At 47.5% G+C, this 18,906-nt stretch overlaps 1 protein-coding gene across 1 annotated transcript in view; it reads right to left on the bottom strand.

Annotated features, from left to right (window-relative positions):
• Nucleotides 1-18,906, bottom strand: part of Igf1r (insulin like growth factor 1 receptor) — a 277,878-nt gene that overhangs the window by 39,251 nt on the left and 219,721 nt on the right. Inside the window, exons 6-13 of the mRNA XM_005357770.3 lie at nt 15,818-16,032; nt 13,261-13,387; nt 11,612-11,850; nt 8,534-8,701; nt 8,184-8,388; nt 2,605-2,888; nt 969-1,105; nt 328-487 (exon numbers count right to left, since the gene is read on the bottom strand). Coding sequence (XP_005357827.1) covers nt 328-487; nt 969-1,105; nt 2,605-2,888; nt 8,184-8,388; nt 8,534-8,701; nt 11,612-11,850; nt 13,261-13,387; nt 15,818-16,032 — 1,535 coding nt within the window. The remainder of the gene's footprint in view (nt 1-327; nt 488-968; nt 1,106-2,604; nt 2,889-8,183; nt 8,389-8,533; nt 8,702-11,611; nt 11,851-13,260; nt 13,388-15,817; nt 16,033-18,906) is intronic.

Raw genomic sequence — 18,906 nt, forward strand, 5'->3', positions numbered from 1 at the left:
ACCAGTGGTAAATGTCAAATCTCTTCCTTTATGCCTTTCCACTTCATTTTTCAAGACAAGGTCTCTCACTGACCCCAGAGCTCACCAATGGGCTAGACTGGCTATGTCAATTTCCTGAACAATAAGGTTACTGAAGCACACAGTGGTGACTACTGGCTTTGATGTAAGAACTCTGAACTGAGATCTCCAAGCAGGTACATTTTGCCTAATGAGATATCTCCTCAACCTGGCCAGCTCTGTGCTAACAGAAAAGCAGCCAACTTCAGAAGCCCCGTTCTGACCCAGCCAGCTTTTGGTTTTACCATTCATCCCCCTCATAAGACTTACTCTTGGCTGGGACATAGAAGAACACAGGATCTGTCCACGACCCATTGCCAGAGAGAGAGGTGGCTTGAATCCGGGCTGTATAGTTCCCCGGGTTTAGCCGGTTAAGCTTGGCCCCTCCATACTTCCTGTACTCCTGTCTGGACACACATTCCCGCTGATCCTACGGAAATAAAACATAAGTGTTAATTTCCTACTAGCCACCTGCTAGTTCGTCACCATGGTGGTAGCTCCAGCTGCCCCACATGTGCCTAGCAATCGTCCAGGTCATTAATACAAAGGAAGAAATGACATCTGTAATGGTAATCTTCAGGTAGCACACAGAAAACTCTAAACTCTAATCAGTCATCTTTGTAATCGAACAGAACCCCAGAGGAATGAAAAGTTATCAAGATGTGTCTCGTCTGTGGTACAAGGCCCACCTACAACAATATTGTAGGTGAATTATAGGTGAAGGACAGCCGGCTCCTTGTACTGAGGTTACTGCTTGACAGTGCCTGGGCTTCTGGGAAGACCCTGATCCCCACTGACTGACCGTCTTTGTGCTGTCTATGTTGAGAGCCAACAGAGCAGTGACACGCAATAGCGTGTGTTCTCAGGGCTGACAGAAACATATGCAGAGCAGGCCACAGTCCCCGCCTTACCTCAACTTGTGATCCGTACTTTATTTCATACATTAGGATCAATCCGTTAGGGTTCTCGGGTTCTGGCCACTTTAAAAAGATGGAGTTCTCAGGTCTTGGCTCCCAGGTCACTGGTCCAGGAATGTCATCTGCTCCTTCTACATAAGGATGTAAACAAGCAGCCGAATTGGGTTTAGGTCTCCAGAAAGGATGGGCTCACATGAGAGTGACTCTTCCCCTAACTCATGTACATGCAGGACTCTGCACGGGGACATCGTAGGGGTCCTCCCGAGATGGCTGCTAGCACAAGGCAGAGGATTAGGACTGGACATGCCTGATGACCTGTTATCTCAAGATGCCACAGCATCTCCCAGGAAAATCTGTGACTGAGTACATGAAAACACTCCTGACAAGCTAAGTCACTTTCTCCAGGGCCATTTTTTTTCCTATCTAAAGAAAAAATGAACCCTTCAAACTCAGCATCCCTGAAGGAGGGCAGTGAGCTTCAGGGTGCTCCAGTGAGGCTCCAGCTCTGGCACCCACTCTCTTCAGCCTACCTCCTCACAGCAACTGCCGCTCCCATATGGGAGAAAGGACCAATCACAGGCTGGCCTTGGAGGCAGCTGCTAGGAAACCTGTGCTCAGAACTAGGAAGCCATCATCCCTTCCAGCACCTGCAGGCCATACTTCGGAAACTGAGGCAGTGAACCAAAGTTGTTAAAAGTAACAGCTAAGAAAGGCCCTAGGAGATAAGCTGTTCTCTGTTTTTTTCTAAGAGGACTGGGAAACTGAGGCACAGGAGGCACATGCCAGAGCCAATTTCAGAAGGTCCTTCTCCCCCAGTTCCCATCATCCTTTGTTCTTCCCAGTGCTTGATGCCTTTTCCAGAAATGAGAAGTGGGAGTTTACCCAGCTTGAAAGACAGGAGAGTGGCCATCTGGGTAACAGGGAATGTCTAATTTACAAGGGAAGAGGGGGCTAAAAAGGAGGTTCAAAGGCTGTTCTCGGGCATCATGAGGTTCAATGATTCCTCTGAATCAAGGTAGCTGCTTTACTTGGGAACTGGAGTGCCCCCATGAGTCTGTGGTGTGCTAAGAAGGCGTTGTATTCTTGGTCTCCAGCCCTTGGCACTACTGACAGAAGGTAGACCCTTTAGGAGATGTGCCTCACTGAAAGGGGTCAGGGCATCAGGGAGCTGCCACTGAAGCAGCCCTTTCTCTCTCTTCTCCATGGCTGCCATGAGGGGAATAAGTCTCCTTTACCATGCACTGACAGTATGATGTGCTGTTTCATTACAAGCCCAAAAGCAATTAGGCAAGTGCTTCCCAAACACTGAGTCTAGGATAAACCTTTCCTCCTGGTAAGATGATTATCTCAGGTATTTTGTGATAGTGATGGCAAGCTAACTCCCTCAGCTGTGCACAGAAGAGGGCGGGGCTGTGTGAGCACACCATGTGAACCAAGCATGAGTAGGAGCCCTGAAGGAGGCTTAAAAAGACTTTCTCAAGTGAGTCTGGGATGGGAGCTGGCGCTGGGAACACACTCTCTGTTCCTGAGGCACCTGATGGACGAGGTTGTTTACCAATGACCACACATTCGTAGGGCTGAATCCACGGGCTGTCAGCCTCTCCCGCTAGGCTGTAATGCGGTGGTGTACCTGCAGGCATGGTTCTCGCAAAGACGAAGTTGGAGGCACTGCAGCCCAGCTTCTCAGCTTCATGGTTGCAGCTGTGGATATCGATGCGGTACAAAGTGAAAGGCCGGAGGTTGGAAATGACAGTTCTCTCCTTGTTATCCACCCTGCTCTCAAAGAAAGGGTATTCTGTCTCGACTTCTTCCGGGTCTGTGATATTGTAGGTGTCTGCCACCGTGGTGTTCCTGCTCCGGCTAGACATGGTGGTGTTGGCCACTTGCATGACATCTCTCCGCTTCCTTTCGGGTCTGCAAGGAAGTGAAGGCCAGCTAGTGAGTGTATCAGCCTCCTTTTCTTTTCTATGGCCAAGATGGAAGTAACAGAAAAGGAAAATCCTAACCTTGAAATAAACAGAACTCTTCAGGCTCCTTGGATGAGAACCAACGAATAACAAGGGAATTTCCTTCAAGACCCATCTTGCATTCTCTGTGGCACCCTCAGAAACACCCACATTCATACCTACACCCACACAAGTGGTCCTTCAATGTTACTAGGAAACAAGGCATCAGCCATTCTTAGCCAGGCACTGTTCTGTTTCACCCAATCAACAGTGCTACTTGGTCAGCTCTGATGACTGAGTATTAGGATAAACCAAATCGCCTCAGTTAAGACTGAGTAGGTGAAAGGTGAAGTAGCACAGGCCTAAGACACACGGGGCAGAAGGGACCCAAAGGCCTACAGTAGTAGCTTCCTTGATTATCTCTGAAATGAAGATGTCCTGGTTTGAGAAGCTAGCAAGTACCTAAAATCCCAGGGATTTTCCTGAGGAACAGGGGTTCCTACTGATTGATGCCCACAGTCCCGAATATGCATCATGGTTTTGGAAGTCCATCAAGCCTGGCTTTGCTTCTCCTTTAGCAGTGGGTACCTGTGGCCTCCCGATATCCTGCTTGTAAAGGGAGTGGAGCCTCAGCCACTGACTTGTGTTGGCTTGAGAAATAACATAAGAGCAACAGAAAAAGATGACTGGGCCTCCCTCTCCCTCCAGAAACCTTAAAAAAAATCAGGCTTATAACACCGATAAGAACAGAGGAAATAAAAAAAATAACACCAGATAAGCACCCCTATGAGGGATACACCACCCTCAGGCTAGCTGCGGGTGAATGGTGGGAAAGCTGGGTGCTGAAGCTATTCCTGCAGTGCTTGGGACTGGGCAAGGGATGAGATCACCAGGTGGGATGCAGTCCACCTGGTAAGAACATTAGGAGTGCAAGAGAATAGGAGGGCCCAGAATATGGAGCTCACGGGTCTCCGTGCAAGAGAGCCCAGCTGAGAGGAGCAGACACCTTGGAAGCCATGCTCCAGGCCTGTGGATGCTGTCTAAGCCAGCATCTGGAAGGGTAAGGGAGAGAGCCAGGGAAAGGGCTGGCTGACGGATCTGCTACCAAAACCACAGTTCTTTGCTCGGTGCTGACATGGCATGCCCCAATACAAGCATCTAAACTGCCCGTGCAGGACCTCATCTCCAAACTCAGGAATGGGCATTTGTTTTCCTGATGCTGGAGAAGGAAGAGCGATGTACTAGTCTACCCTGCTCACACCCCGAAAAACCAACTTGTCAGCAAACCACCTACCTTCCTGAAAGGAAGAAACAAGACCCCTCCCCCCAGCGTAGGGAGACATTCAAAACAGGAGTAAATACGTTTCCCGCCTCCCTCCTTTTCAAGACCAACACAACAAAACCGTGCCTACATGTAAAAGGTTGTTTGTATTTGATTTATTGAAGAATGATGTTATGTCCACTCCCTGCTTTGTAACTGGGTCACAGGACCACGCACACTGAGCAGTCTGCTCATCTGTGAACACTACACTTCTGCACACTGTGTTGCAGTTACTGTGGATACAGAGTCAGGACTAGGGAGGGAGGCAATTCAGGCACCAGAAGACTGGGAACGACATACACAGGGTGGCCCAGCTTTGTCAACAGCTACATGTCAACTGGGGTGACTAACAGCACACTTAATCTTATATCCTTCCGGAGTCCTTGATGGAGTTGAAGAATAGATAGTTATAATTACGGTTTTCCTTAGTTATGATAAAAGATAAAGTAGGTATAAATGTTGTTAACTGTAATTCTTGCTTGATACCTGCTTTGTTATATGTAATTTTACTATGTTAAAGTTAAAACCTTCCCTTTTATTTAAACGCCAAAATGGTGTGGGAAGTCCTTCTGTATATGTCTCGCTTTTATTGGTTAATAAAGAAACTGCTGATAGGGCAGAATAGAGCTGGGGGGGGGACACTAAACTGAACATTGGGACAAAGAAGGTGGAGGGTGGAGTCAGTGAGACGCCATGGTGCCACCAGAGGAGAAAGACAGCAGCCACCAGCTAGAATCTTGTGGGTAAGCCACAATCACAGCCACATGGTGATACACAGATTAATAGAAACGGGTAAATCAAAGATTTAAGAGCTAGCTAGCAATACGCTTAAGTGATTGGCCAAGCAGTGATTTAAATCATATAGTTTCTGTGCGATTATTTCATGGTCTGGGCAGCCGGGGACAAACAAGCAGTCTTCCCCTACACTGTACTGTCAGTTTTCCTCACTTCAAGAAATAACCTATGACCATTGGAGAAGCTTGTCTCCCTTAACATTTGTCAATGTTTTAGTGACATAACTCGAAATATAAAGGTAGTGGCCCATAGAAGTCATTTCCCAAAGACCAAGTTCACGAAGTAACATAATATACACTAGCTTTCATTCTACTATAAATGCACAGGCAGAGTCAGACACTGCAGACGGACTCAATCTGACTTATTTGCCTTTAGCCCCCAAATAAACTGTGCCTAGAAGGACATGAAAGAAGGAAGAGCCTTTAGATGATTCAGTTGTACCACCACAGGAGACTCCATGACTCATTCCTGTCACCTAGGGTGCTCCTTTACAGGGGCCTTGCTACAGTGTGTATGGATGCCAGATCTATGCCTTGGTAGGAGGCAAAAACCAAAAACAATCAAACCAATCCAAACCAAAAACCCAAATACCTAGGTATGGTGACACATATCTACACGTTGGGCTTGCTGTAGGACGGAGAAGCCAGGCTGTAAGACAGGGTGACGGCATTTAGCACGCAGGATCTGGCTGAGAGTACAAATACTTCATTCACATATAGGTCAGCCACAGCTCTGCCGCCCCATCTCTTAACCTGGTGCTCCACACTTGATATCCACAGCAGCAAAAGGGATGGCATCTGAAAACAACTAAAGGTTAGGGGCTTCCTGCTATGGTTTGTTCTCCCTTGGTTCTTATGTTGGATTGGTGGATGTTTGGTTACCAGGGGGGGGGCAGCAGCACAGAGGAAGGGGCCTATTAGGAGATCCTGATGTGACTGGGTGGTGCTGTGAAGAAGGTTCAATGCTGGTCTAAACAGAAGTTGCCCCTTATGCAAAACACTAAGCTCTCAACTTCTGCCCAGCTTCCTGTCTGCCTTAAATTCTCTCTGTCCCACAAGCACTTCTGCCATGATGTCCTGCGACACAGCCAAGGTTGCCTTCATCCGAGCAGAGCATATGCTGGCTCTGTGTTCTTCTCTCTCTAAAACTGTTGAGCTATACACACTACCAAAGCATCAGATAATTTGTCAGCAACAACAAAAGAGCCGATAATCCTTCCTCACAACCTGAACCTCTGGCAGAGCCTAACACATGTAAGGGGAAGAAGTCCTGGATTTGACTGAACCAGCACAGTGTTGGGAGAGGGGAGGACGTTCTGCCTGGCTTCCTTGGGACACTATACCTGGGAATTCTTGTGGTTACAGGAACTCTTACTAGCTGAGTGCTGGTTTGGGTGGACTGGCCCACACAGACAACCCACTGAAAGCTTCCAACCAAGAGGAGCTGAGGTCAGTGAGGCAGATGGGAGAATGCACAGCCTGTGAGAGGAGGGGAGGGGAAGAAGCTGCCAGGAATCCAGGAATTCTAGTCTCAAATGGACTGGAGCCTCGAGAGCTAACAGGTCTTTATTTTTGACTCTATTGACTCTTCAGAGTGAGGTGGCTATCTTTGGCGACTTCACAAACATCAAGAAGCCATTTTTAAATCCATTTGTGGATACAAATCCAAGAAAGGCACTAAAGACAAAATAACAGCAGGATAAACAGCCGCTAAGGGCTTGTGGAACCTCAAGGGGAGGGAACAAGCCTAGAGCACTGTAGGCAGCTGAGGTACTATAGGGACTGGGGGGGGCACCTCACTGATCTGAACCTAGCCGTCCAAGGTTGTACACAGCCTTTCAGGAGAGCCCAGGGTCATTTCCTTAATCTCCTTCCCAAATATCACTGGCTCCTCTGGTCTTTAAAAGACCCTACTGCGTTGTGTTTGCTTCTGCAGCACATATGCTAAAAAAACAAACACAACTACCGTGCTCATCATTCTGTCATAAAGTAAATCGGTAAGTTAAAAAAACGATCTCTAACACAGGTGTTTACCTATTTTAAGTATGCGATTTAATGACATTTGGCTACAGTGAAAATGTGCGACCCTCGTCACTGCTTCCTAAAGAGCGCACTGCCTTAAACAGAAACTCTACTATTAAAAAATGATCACCTATTTTCCTCTGTATCCTGCTCTCACCCCCTAATCTGCCACATGCCTCTTCTATTTCATACACATAAAACCACACTGCATTTATTCTTTACAGTCTAGCTTTGTTTCATTTTTTTGATGGAGTTTTCAGGGCCTGTGCATGTTGTATCAGTAGTCAGAATTTCTGTTTTATAGCTAACTAGTATTCCATCGAATGGGTATGCCACCATTTGTTAATCTATCCATGTACAGATGAACAACTGAGTTTCTCCTTCTGCTGGTAATGGACTTTTCCTTTCTTCTATTAAAAAAAATTAACATATATACTTCTGTCCCCCCTATCCCAGCATGAGCGTAGAGGTCAAGACACCTTGTAGGGGTCAGCTCTCTCCTTTCACCATACGGTTCTGAGGACTGAACTCAGGGGTTTAGGCTGAGGAGGAGCAGCCTTTACCCACTGAGACAGCTTACTAGTCCCCTTTTCTATTTTCAGTTTTACTTTGCAGAAACTGAAGGCAGAACACAGGAGCAGAAGGAATTCTTGGGACAGTGCTCCATTCGACTTAAGAAACCTGGTTAAAATGGACACATAGAGCACATGGCCGTTTTGGAGCTGGGTCCCTTTTAACCGACTCTGATTCCAGGTCCCGCTGAATCATTCCTCGGCCAGGTTGAGGGAGTCCAAGGACAGAGGAGGGGAGGGCAGAGATGGGCCCAAACCTCAGCTTTTCCCTTTCCTGGCTTCTGCAAGGACAGTCAAGTGATCCAGGCAGTGCTTGGTGAAGATGAGGGAGGGGATGCGGCTGAGGTGTAATTCTCATGCACATGCCTCTGCACCTGCAACGTTGAGTCCTGGGCCCCTTCCTGCAGGGCTACCCTTTCTAGGAGCTCTGCTCACCACAGGGACATCATCTTCTGTTGCACCCTCTAAGCCGGCGCCTAGATTGCAGTGGGGGAATGAAGAGACAGGACTCACCGAATAGCCCCAAACGCAGCCCTTCCAAAGGGGACACTCACCTGGGCACGAAGATGGAATTGTGAAGGAAATTCTCAAAGACCTTGCGGTACTCAGCCTCTTCCTTCTCGGCCTGCTTCTCGGCTTCAGTTTTGGGACAAGCACAGCAAGGCCCTTTATCACCACCACACACTTCTGTCTTGGGGTTCTCGGTCACCTCTTCCACATCGATGGTGCCATCCGCGTACTTTCTGATGGGTATTTTGTCTGAGAAAGAACAGAGTGGGGAGTGGGGGATGAAAGCCAAGCACAGCGCTGTTCAACGGAGCAACAAGCCCGGCACAGGACAGGCTTCTCACACTGGCGCTCGGGTACCCTCCGACACCGCCTGCCCACTGCTGGCCCAGCTCACCTTTGGAACAGTAGTTGTGCCGGTACAGATAGCCATCCTGTGGCTGCCGCTGCCACCTCACAATGTAGTAACTCAAGTTACCATTGGGCAGCGTTGGGGGGTTCCACTTCACAATCAGCTGAGAGGAGGAGTTTGAAGCGGAGAGGACGTCTAGGGGAATGGAAGGAACTGGAAATACGAACACAGGACATTTCAGAAAACAGCCCGAGGTCGAGGTTATCAGGGACTCGATGCAAACCAACAGGAAGCTGCGAGGCTGACCTGGCCACCAAGATAGCAAGAGGGCCAGCAGAGCACAGAGTGAACCCGAGCCTTGTTTAGGGAGAGCATTAGCTGGAATACCAGCCTTTTCTTCAGAGCATCTGTTCTCAGATAATCTCTACGCAAACATGCGTGGTTCACAGGGCCGGACTGAACAGACTGTAAGCACACAGCCAGGGTTAAAGGGGACTTTAAAAACCTACAGTTAATTTGCACGTGACAAATGCCACTCTCCAGTGTGTTTTAGCAAATGGCAAGCAAACTGGACTCCACAGGACTTTATCTGTGATTGCAAATTTGAATCTCTGACAAAAAATGACAGGGAGGAGACAAAATAAAAAGCAGAAGCAGGGGCTGGAAAGAGTGTGGGGCAGTGTGTGTGCCTGCACCTGTATGAAAGAGATGGCAGAACAAGGAGCATGAAATCAAAGATCCCATGGGATGGCTAGGCCATGATGCTGGGAAGACACTACACATGAGCCCTGGTTTTATGCAAAGTCCTCTGTTACCAGGAAGAGGAGGCGTTCAATAATCTAAGAGAAGCTTACTCACTACCGATGCGCAAACTCAAAACGCAGAATTGATTTGATGTAAAAAAGAAAACACCAGGACTACCGTCATGTTCTCAGTGGAGTTCCTATGGCCAAATCAGTGCTACAGCTAAAGGACTCCCTAGCCCCAACACACACAAACACACACACACACACACACACACACACACACACACACACACACACACACGCGCGTGCGCGAGATCATGGTATGTCTCTTAAGCATGAGGTCCAAACAAGATGTTTTTAAATCTGAAAGGTGAAAACAGGCTGTGCTGCCTAGTTCTATGTCAACTTGACACAGTGAGAGGAGGGAAACTAAATTGAGAAAATGCCCCAAGAAGATAGTAAGACAGAGCTATAGGCAGGCCCGCAGGGTATTTTCTTAATTAGTGACTGATGGGGGAGGGTCCAGCCCACTGTGGGTGGCGCCAACCCTGGGCTGGGGGGTCCTGGGTCCTATAAGAAAGCAGGCTGAACAACTGAACAACCATGGGGAGCAAGTCAGTAAGTTAGCAGCACCCCCCCCCCCCCCCCCCGGTTCTTGCCTCTGCACAAGTTCCTGCTGTGGCTTTCTTAACGACCGACTGTGATCCAGATATGTAAGTCAAACCCTTTGCTTGCCAGGTCGTTTCTGGTCGTATGCCACATCAATAGAAAGCCTAACTCATGTCTGAAACGCCAAAGACCCTGAGAACTGCTGAGGGGCAGCACGTTGGGAGAGCCAGACTAATACTAACTTTTGCAAAGAAAATATAACCCTTGTGATGCCTGCTCCCTTAAGGGTTCCCAGAGGTATCCCCCAAACAGTTTATTACTAGATAGTTCAATGACAGGTTTCCCAGAGGAAGCAGAGGCAAAGGATGAACTGTGTATCACACCGGTCCTGAGCACTTGTGAGGACAGGCGCCAAAATGCAGTTTTTAATATTTAGGAAGAAGAATCAGATTTCTTAAGGATCTGCTGTAGGAAGAAATCACACCCCCCGCCCCCAGCACCAAATCTGCTGCAATGATTCTCTGGGAACTGTTACTCCCAAATTTTAAGATAAAAAATTAATGTATTCTGTTGCACTTGAAAATCCATGAAATCAACCCATTCCCACAACCAGGAGCCTGTGGAAAATTCACTTCTATGCAGACTGCAGGGTCAGCAATCTGACTGTGACGGCTCTGGGGTCACCAAAGTGGGGAGGGGTTGGAGAAGAAAGGGCATGTGAACTGTACATTATTTTTAAAATTTTCTCACTCTGCCATTTTATGCTTACTTTGTGCTGGTGTGGGGTACTTTAGCATACTTTACTCACTGTACAGAATCTGTTCTCAGAGAATGTGTACCCGTGCTGCAGACCGTGTGCGCTCCTCACCCCACAAATCACTGTGTGGAAACCCTAGCCTGCAAGTGTTGGGGCTTTGCAAAGCGATTAGGTCATGAGGGTGGAGTTTTAATCAACAGAAATAACACTAACAAAAAGAAGGTCAGAGACTCCCATGTGCACTCTTTCGGGCATGTGAGGACCCATCAAACAGATCCTTATGAGCCAAGAAGTCGGTTCACACCAGACACAAAATGCCAACTCTTTGATCTTGGGCTTCCCAACCTCTGGAATGGTGAGAAGTATGTTTCTTTGCTTTGTAAGCCAACTCAGTTTGTGAGATTTTTCTTGTAATACCTAAATGTATTAAGACAGTCATTATCTTTACATTGAAATATATCTTTCTACCTCTAGTGTTGGCATACAAATTCACACAAATGTCTACTATTTCTAGGTTTTACTGTTGAGGAACTAGCACTTAAACATATGAAGAGAAGATAAGGAGGAATCAGTCAGTAGTCCCTACTTGGCTACCACAATGCTCTAAGCCTGCTGAAAAAGGTGATGGCTACTGAATAAAGACAGAAAATCAGTAAGTCACTAGAGGCAGTTGGTGCATCATTTTAGGTCCTAGAAGTCTGCATTAAAACAGATGAAAACAGATATAGGTAGCTACATCCTGGGCATTCAGAAAGAAACCATCTTACAACTTTGGAGGACACGGGTTCATTAGCATAGAGCAGAGAGATAGATGCTTAAGATGGTACCAAGTCCAGAAAATGGCCCAGGAGAATTTAAGGTGTTAGCAGCGAAAAGACTATAATACACAGTGTTAAGCAACAACAAGCATCTCACTGCTGGCCCTAGAGCCATATTCTGCCCATTTAACTATAGCAAGCTTATAAAAAGTCAGGGAATGGGGGTGGGGGGGCTTATCTAGTACGTAGATACCTGATGCATTGGTGCGAATGTACAAGATTTCACTTTTGGCCCCACGGATATGGTCGTTTTCCACCATGGTGAGGGTCACAGCCTTGACATAAACAGCATACTGGGTCCAGGGCTTCAGCCCATGCAGTAAAATGCCAGGCTCCCCCTCCTTGTTGGGAGGCAGGTCCACATCCACCATGTTCCAGCTGTTGGAGCCACAGGCATCCTGTCCATCGTATTCTGTAACGTTTTTAAAGGGTCTGAAAGACAATCAATGGAGACGAGAGCATGTTGAAGGGCTCTGTCACCACAGCTCTCAAGAAACCTCCCCAGGGGCTGAGCTTGTCACACTGCCTATAATGAGAGCTCCAAATAAAACTCATCAACAATTAGATGTCTATACAAGAATAAAATCAAGCATCTGGACTCGGGGGCTCACCAGCTATGAACCACAGAACTGAACAAGCAGCCTCAGAGACAGCCAGTTCTATATTCGCAGGGACTGAAAATGTTGCTCCTAAGACATGCAGATGCTGACTTTCTTCTGAATTAGAGCTGTTTTTTTTTTTTAAATAAGAAAAAAAATCACTGCTGTTTAATGCAAACACTGGATAAAGATAAAGGATAACTTTTGAACAAAAACTTTCTTACCCCCCCCCCAAAGTTTCTAAAATGTAAGTTGATAATAGCTGGCTTTGATGCTTAAATATCTCATAATACTCAAATATTTCATTTCCCGATTGTCTCAGAAAGTGGCATTAGTGAAATCACCAGGTAACTTTGGCAGTGCATTGGCAGCACTTTCAAAGAGAAGAAGGTTTTGCACAGATGCATGGTGGGTGAGTGGGTGGGGCTTTATGAAATGGAACGGCTGCTGGCCACTGGCTTCTGAAATTATATTAACAGACCTGTGAACAACCACAGCGGGAGATGGGGGAGCACCATTCCTATTTCCCACGGGCTATAACAGTCCCCAGGACCCTAGTTCAAGCAGCAGGGAAGGTACCAGCAGCTGCCATGGGCACCTTTGCTCCTGGGAAAACGGATGACCGTGTCGACTGGGGAAACCACCTGGACACAGGAGGCCAAGTGGGGTGATAAAATGCCTCCAAGAGTTGCAACGTGGAGCAAGTCATGACTGCATAGGCAGGATGATGCCATCAGTCCTGGGGAAGTCTTGGAAGACCCTGGAAACTGTTGACACTGGATGGTCCCTCTCCATTCTTCTTTAATACTAGAGGGCTCATGATCCAGAGCAGGGTCTGGGCAAGGCCTTGCACACATAGAGTGAATGGAAGATACTGGATCAGTGAGAGCAGTGTATCCTACGGCGTATTTTGGGGACAGAGTCTAAAACGGTATTTTAACCAAGCCCACATTATAGCTTAATCCAGTCCTTTTTCCTTTGGGTTGAACTTGATCAAACACCAATACCTTATAAATAAAGAAAGGCCTGAAGGTAATGCTCTCCTGACTAGCTGTCACAGGTTGGGACAGTGTCATGTGACAAAACAGAGAGGCTACGTGAGGAAGAAGTGGTCTCTTAGCCTGATTCTTCAAAGGAAATCCACTGGTTCCCTATTCAGCCAGCCCATACAACAACCAAAGGCCCAGTCATCTTCACCCTCCAGCTCCACACCAGAACGACAGGCACAAACACAGAAACTCACGCCTCCTTGTAGTACACCGTGAAGCTGATGAGATCCCTGTAGTCTGGGGGCCGGTACCGGTGCCAGGTTATGATGATGCGGTTCTTTGAGGTGGTGGTAGATGTGAAACGGAGAACGTCACTTTCACCTGGGACATAAAGGACATCCGTGAGGACAGAGATCCACGCATCTCTACAAAAGCTGTGCACTACCTTTTCTCTCTCCTGAAGCTAGCTGTCCACTCTAAGCTCTGGCTGCATTTTGTAGAAAGTTTTCTTATTTTCCATCAAGGGTCCAAGCATTTCACCGGGGAGTTCCTATTTCATTGGGGCTCCTCTTTCATTGCACTGGCCGCCTGCCCAGGGAAAGGGGCATGAACCTGTAATTGTCCTTAGTGAAAGGTGGCTTTACCTTTGAGATCATCTAGATGCTGGCTGCTGAAGGGGATCTGGTTAAATGACAGCAAATCTGTAGGCTGGCCTGAGAGGACACAAGTGCTCTGCAGGTGTGGACATCTGCTGGCTTCTGTAAAGCCACCAAAAGCAGCGTATCTTGGGGACTGGAGAGATGGCTCAGTGGTAAAGAGCATTGCCTTCTCTTCCAAAGGTCCTGAGTTCAATTCCCAGCAACCACATGGTGGCTCACAACCATCTGTGAAGAGGTCTGGAGCCCTCTTCTGGCCTTCAGGCATACAGACAGAATATTGTATACATAATAAATAAATAAATATTAAAAAAAAAGGCAGTGTATCTTAATCTGAACATGACACCAAACTAGCAGGCTAGAAGACCTTCTTGGAGTGCCCTAGCAGCAACGAAACTAGGCAGGCAATGCCTCGGGCAAGCCTTGTGATCTGTGGGAGGTGCACCCTGGCTGTGAGATACCAGGCACTAAGCCTGTCCTGACTTCAGCACTCTTATTTCAACTGCAAAGGTTGGAACTGATGGTCAACATTTTGCGGGACACTCAAAGCTCTCCAGCGAGCTGCCCTCGGGCCCCCAAACTGCCTGCCGTTAACTGTCACACTAATGAGCTAAAGGCAAGAGACTCGAAACAACTGAACACTGAGAAGTCTTCTGAGCAAAATGTGCTCCATGGAAATCCAGAGAGCACTGCAGGTCCTGCTCAAGTGTCACGCGAAGAGAAAAAACCCTGACTGCTTTCAAAGGAAAATAAATGGCTGCTGAATCCATGTCAGGCTGGCTGCCTCTAAGGGAGATGCACCTGGAGATGCTCTGGTCCTAGATTTCTACTATGGTCTTAATGGGGAACAGGGCAGGGGCTCTGCAGGAAGGTGAAGGTGTTGCTATGTACACACTTCCCACCTGACAACTCTTCCCTACATGCCTCCCGGGTCCTAAGGGTATCAGACAAACCTGGACAGAGCAGACAAAGCTAGCCCCTCCTTTGTATGTGTACATTCGGTCATATGACTCCTTTATTTTCCCACTAATGCCCCAACGTCAAAGATGGGGAGTCAAAGAAAGCTTTAGCTTTTTTCCCTTTTAAAGACTGGGTCTTACAGCCTATGTCCCCTGCATATATGTTAGGGTTATGTAGCGGAGTTCCTGTGGGCTTCCTAACAGTGGGAGTGGGGGCTGTCTCTGACTCTTTTGCCTGCTTTTGGGACCCTTTTCCTCCTACTGGGTTACCTCATCCAGCCTTAATGAGGGGATGTGCAGTTTTGTTATAACTTGATATGCCATTGTTGGTTGATATCTCAGGGAAATGCAGAGGAATGGATCTGGAGAAGAGAGGGTGTGGGGAGAAGGACGGAAGTGGGGAGCAACTGCAGTCACGATGCAATGTTTGAGAGAAGAATAAATTTATAAAAAAAGTCAAATAACAAAACAAAACAGGTTCTTACTATGCAGTCCAAGCTGGCTTCAAACTTGCAATCCTCCTGCCTCAGCCTATTAAGACCTGAGATTATAGGAGTGTACCATCATGCCTGGCAGAGCCATGGCATTTGTAAGGGCAGTTTTCCATACAAGGCTAGAGGAGAAAGTCTGACATTTCATGCCTGGGACCACACTTGGAGAGTGGCTGGGCTAAGAGGCTGAACTCTAGCCTACGATCTTAAGGTGAAAACCGTATCATGAGAACGTTATTATTACATCATCCAAAATGTGAAAAGCACTATGGACTCAAGGATGCGGGTTCCCTTCTCTTCAAAGAGGAGGCCAAGTGTGAAGACCAGGAAACCTGACGCCCACAGAAGGGTGCTGCAGCGGAGCTTCCACCCTGCGCCTTCGGCACCATGGGAAGAGAGAGGCAGAGCTGGCCTGTTCACAGTGCTGGAGTGGACTGGCTCTGTGACAGACACTGTTTGCTCATATTGAAAAGATATTTAACTGTGTATGCTCTAAGAACCTACTGGAATGTTTATTATACTCAGAAGGATGCTTAGGAAAATGTATCAGTATGAATGTAGAGAAGACATACGCGGAGGCCAGGTACTGGCTAAGGTAAAGCTTGACTGACAGCCCAAGGTGAAACAAAGGAGGGCCCGCCCACGAAAGCCACAGACTGTTATCTTGACTGTGGTAGCCACCGTAGTTTGGACGCTTTCACTCACAGGAAGCTCGCTCTCCGTTGTTCCTGGTGTTTATGTCCCCTTTGCTCTGGCGGCCCTTTGTTCCTGTGACTTCCTCCATGCGGTAGATTTCAGAGACACACAGCTTGGGATTGAAAGCAAAGTACATCTTCCCCGACCTGACGGTCAGGTTCCGGTGGTTCCAGTCCCACAGCTGCTGCAAGTTCTGGTTGTCCAGCACATAGAAGGAGTAGTTCCTGGAATCACAGAGATCCGCATTAGCAACCGACTGTGCCTACGGCCCCCTCCAGCAACACAGAACCTCTCTGTGACCCATGTGAGGCTCCACACCAATCAGGGGCTTACCTCCTAGGGTTCTGTAAAAGCAGAAAGTCGCTGTGAACACGGGTAAAAAGATGAGCCAAGGACAGTGTTTTGAAATCGATAGGACACTAATTAACTTTGTGACCTCTATTGCCAACACACAAAGGTTCTCCCCACCAAAGGATGTTCCACGAATCATTCCCTAGAAATGCCTTTGGTTATTTTTTTTTCTCAGAGCCAGATATGTACAATGTGCTTGAAATCAGCCTACAGGAGAGCAGACATGCTCTGCTACTCAACCGGAACAGCTTACATACTAGCGGCAAAGACTGCCATTATCCCCGGGAATAAATCCTACCCGTGCCCAATCAGCGGTGCATGATGGGACGGGAGACAGCCTGGCTGCTCCCTCTTCCACGCTTCCCTCTCACTACAAGAAGCCTTCATTTCGGTCTCCGAAAAGTATGGGAGGACCAATTCCCACTAAGTGTTTTCTCTGGGGTCTCCCAGCAGGGTAGCAGGGCACAGGGTCCAACAGTGGCTCTGCACGTTTGGCATGCACAGTTTGTGTTCATCATCTCCCTACCCTGAAGGTTCTGATACACAGGACAAGAGTGGATCAGGAATCTGGATTCCGAATGGTTGATGTTGATAACACCAGTCCTGGGGCCATGCTTAAAAAACCTGGAGTCTACCGGGATTGGCATGGCACTATTCCCATGGCCCACTTTCCACTAGACTAGAGGGCATGGCCAAAGGGGAGGCAGTTACCTTTGGCCATCCTCCTGTTCCATCTAGGGGAGGGCAGAGAGCAAGAACTCTGCTGATGTGTCCACAGAAGCGTTCTGCAACAGGTCTGTCTCTCTGCCCCCACCCCGACTGCATGCAGTGTGTTAGTAATGGTTCTCAGTTAAGTGAGAGGTCTGATCCTCATGAACCATGCATCCTTTCTTCCTTCCTGCTTTCCCATCCTTAATCCCCTCAGCCCCAGATCCAACGAACAAATGTACAGACAGGAAAGCTTGCCCTGCCGAGCCAGAAGTAGTCAAGACAAAGGAGAGTCGCTAAGTCCTGCTCTGCCCCAAAGGCAGTGCCCAAGGTATCTCTCTGTACCTGCGGAGGGTCCTCACCCAAATCTGAACTACTAACTAGGGGGTCCATCTGCAACCTGACCTTCACATAGCAAGGCAAGAGTTCCACACAGCTGCAATGCTGCCAAGCAGCCCTGGACGCTTCCTATAGAAATCTGCTGGGAGCGCAGAGGCAAGGACTCAGGACCAGAAAAAGCTATGACTTCAAGGCAACATAAGCCGCAGGCAGGTGCTTTAGTGCTATGAAGAGCACCGTTTATGTGCTGGAGTGTACCAGGTGAAGTCTGGGTTCTCCCTGGCTTTAAGAGTCCTTAGGAAGGCCAGGGGGATGGCTACACAGGCAAAGGCTTCCAAGCACAAGTCAGGTGACCCAGACTCCTGTGAAGGAAGAAAACTGACTCCACAAGGTCATCTTCTGTATATACACCTCTCTTACACAAATCATCTGCGCACACAACCAATAACAAAATGAAGTTGTATTTCAAGAGTCTGCCTACCTAGGAGTTGGAGCTCAAGTGAAATCTGCCCAGCCAAACCTCAAGGACCCCAAAACATGTACATGCAGGGGCTCAGGGAACCAGCAACCCTTTCCTTTGGTAAGAGTGTTTCCCTGCTATGCTTATGTCTTGGAATAGGAATCTGAGACTCTAATCAAAGGAATCTAGATTGTAATGCACAACAAGGCTGTATGTCCTAGAGAAGTCCTGGGGACCCCTGTCAGTCAGAACTGTCACCCACAGAGCCATCAACCTTCACTCTTATTGATGGTGGGGGTGGTCAGGACAGTCAGACAACTGAAGGACAGATGTGATGATGCGAAGAACTGATCCCATCATGAGTCCTTCCTGACCCATGAGATATTTTTAGGCTTTGGGCTCATCTCTAACCTCAATGGTCTGGCTGTTCCCAGGTCTCAAGAGTCCCAGGAGACAAAAAAGAAAATCTTGTGAAGAGACCTCCAAGCCGGATGCACGGGCCAATTAATCAGGTCAAACTTCCATCTCAATCTAGGCCAAGGCCTCTTAGTAAACGAATTTCACTAGCAGGAAACAGAACTGCACCAAAAATACCTTCCTTCCGAACAAAACATTCTTCTCCCGAGGGAGGAAGCTTGAACGAGAAAGCAGGAATTTGGCAAATGAATGGCAGGCACACAGAAATTCAGGGTATTTGACTAATCACTTTGAAAAGCGAGATTATGTTTCTACAGTAAACACAAACTTTTTTTTTCTTCTTTAAACAATGTTGAGAAGGCTGGGAGCTAGAATACCAATATCAATAAAACCCAAGCATCGTGGAGTCTGCAGACGGTAAAAAAAAAAAAAATATGAACCTTCACCAAAATAATAATCTAAGTGCTTGGGAGTGCCCTGTCAAACTCGGTGTTTGCTTTCCAGCCCCCGCTTCCCTGGCATCCTTCTACAATCAGGTGCAAATTAAGAGATGATCCCAGGCAGAGATCTGTCTGCACACTTTCCAAACACTAATGTGCTTGAAATGTCATTGTTTTCTAAAGGAAATGACTAGTTAAGGAAACCACTCAGCAAACGTGATTTTATAAATTGTTCCTAAGCTCTGTGCCTCTTTACATTCACAAAACAGTTTTAAAATCTGAATTCTTCTTTTTTTTTTTTTTTGGCTCCTACGGGTTGTATGATGCCCTGGGGTTTTATTGAGATTGATACCTCAGCTCTTAGTTTTTTCAATGTTAGAAAA

The sequence above is a fragment of the Microtus ochrogaster genome, chromosome 22 (genome assembly GCF_000317375.1).
Source record: "Microtus ochrogaster isolate Prairie Vole_2 chromosome 22, MicOch1.0, whole genome shotgun sequence".
Taxonomy (NCBI): Eukaryota; Metazoa; Chordata; class Mammalia; order Rodentia; family Cricetidae; genus Microtus; species Microtus ochrogaster.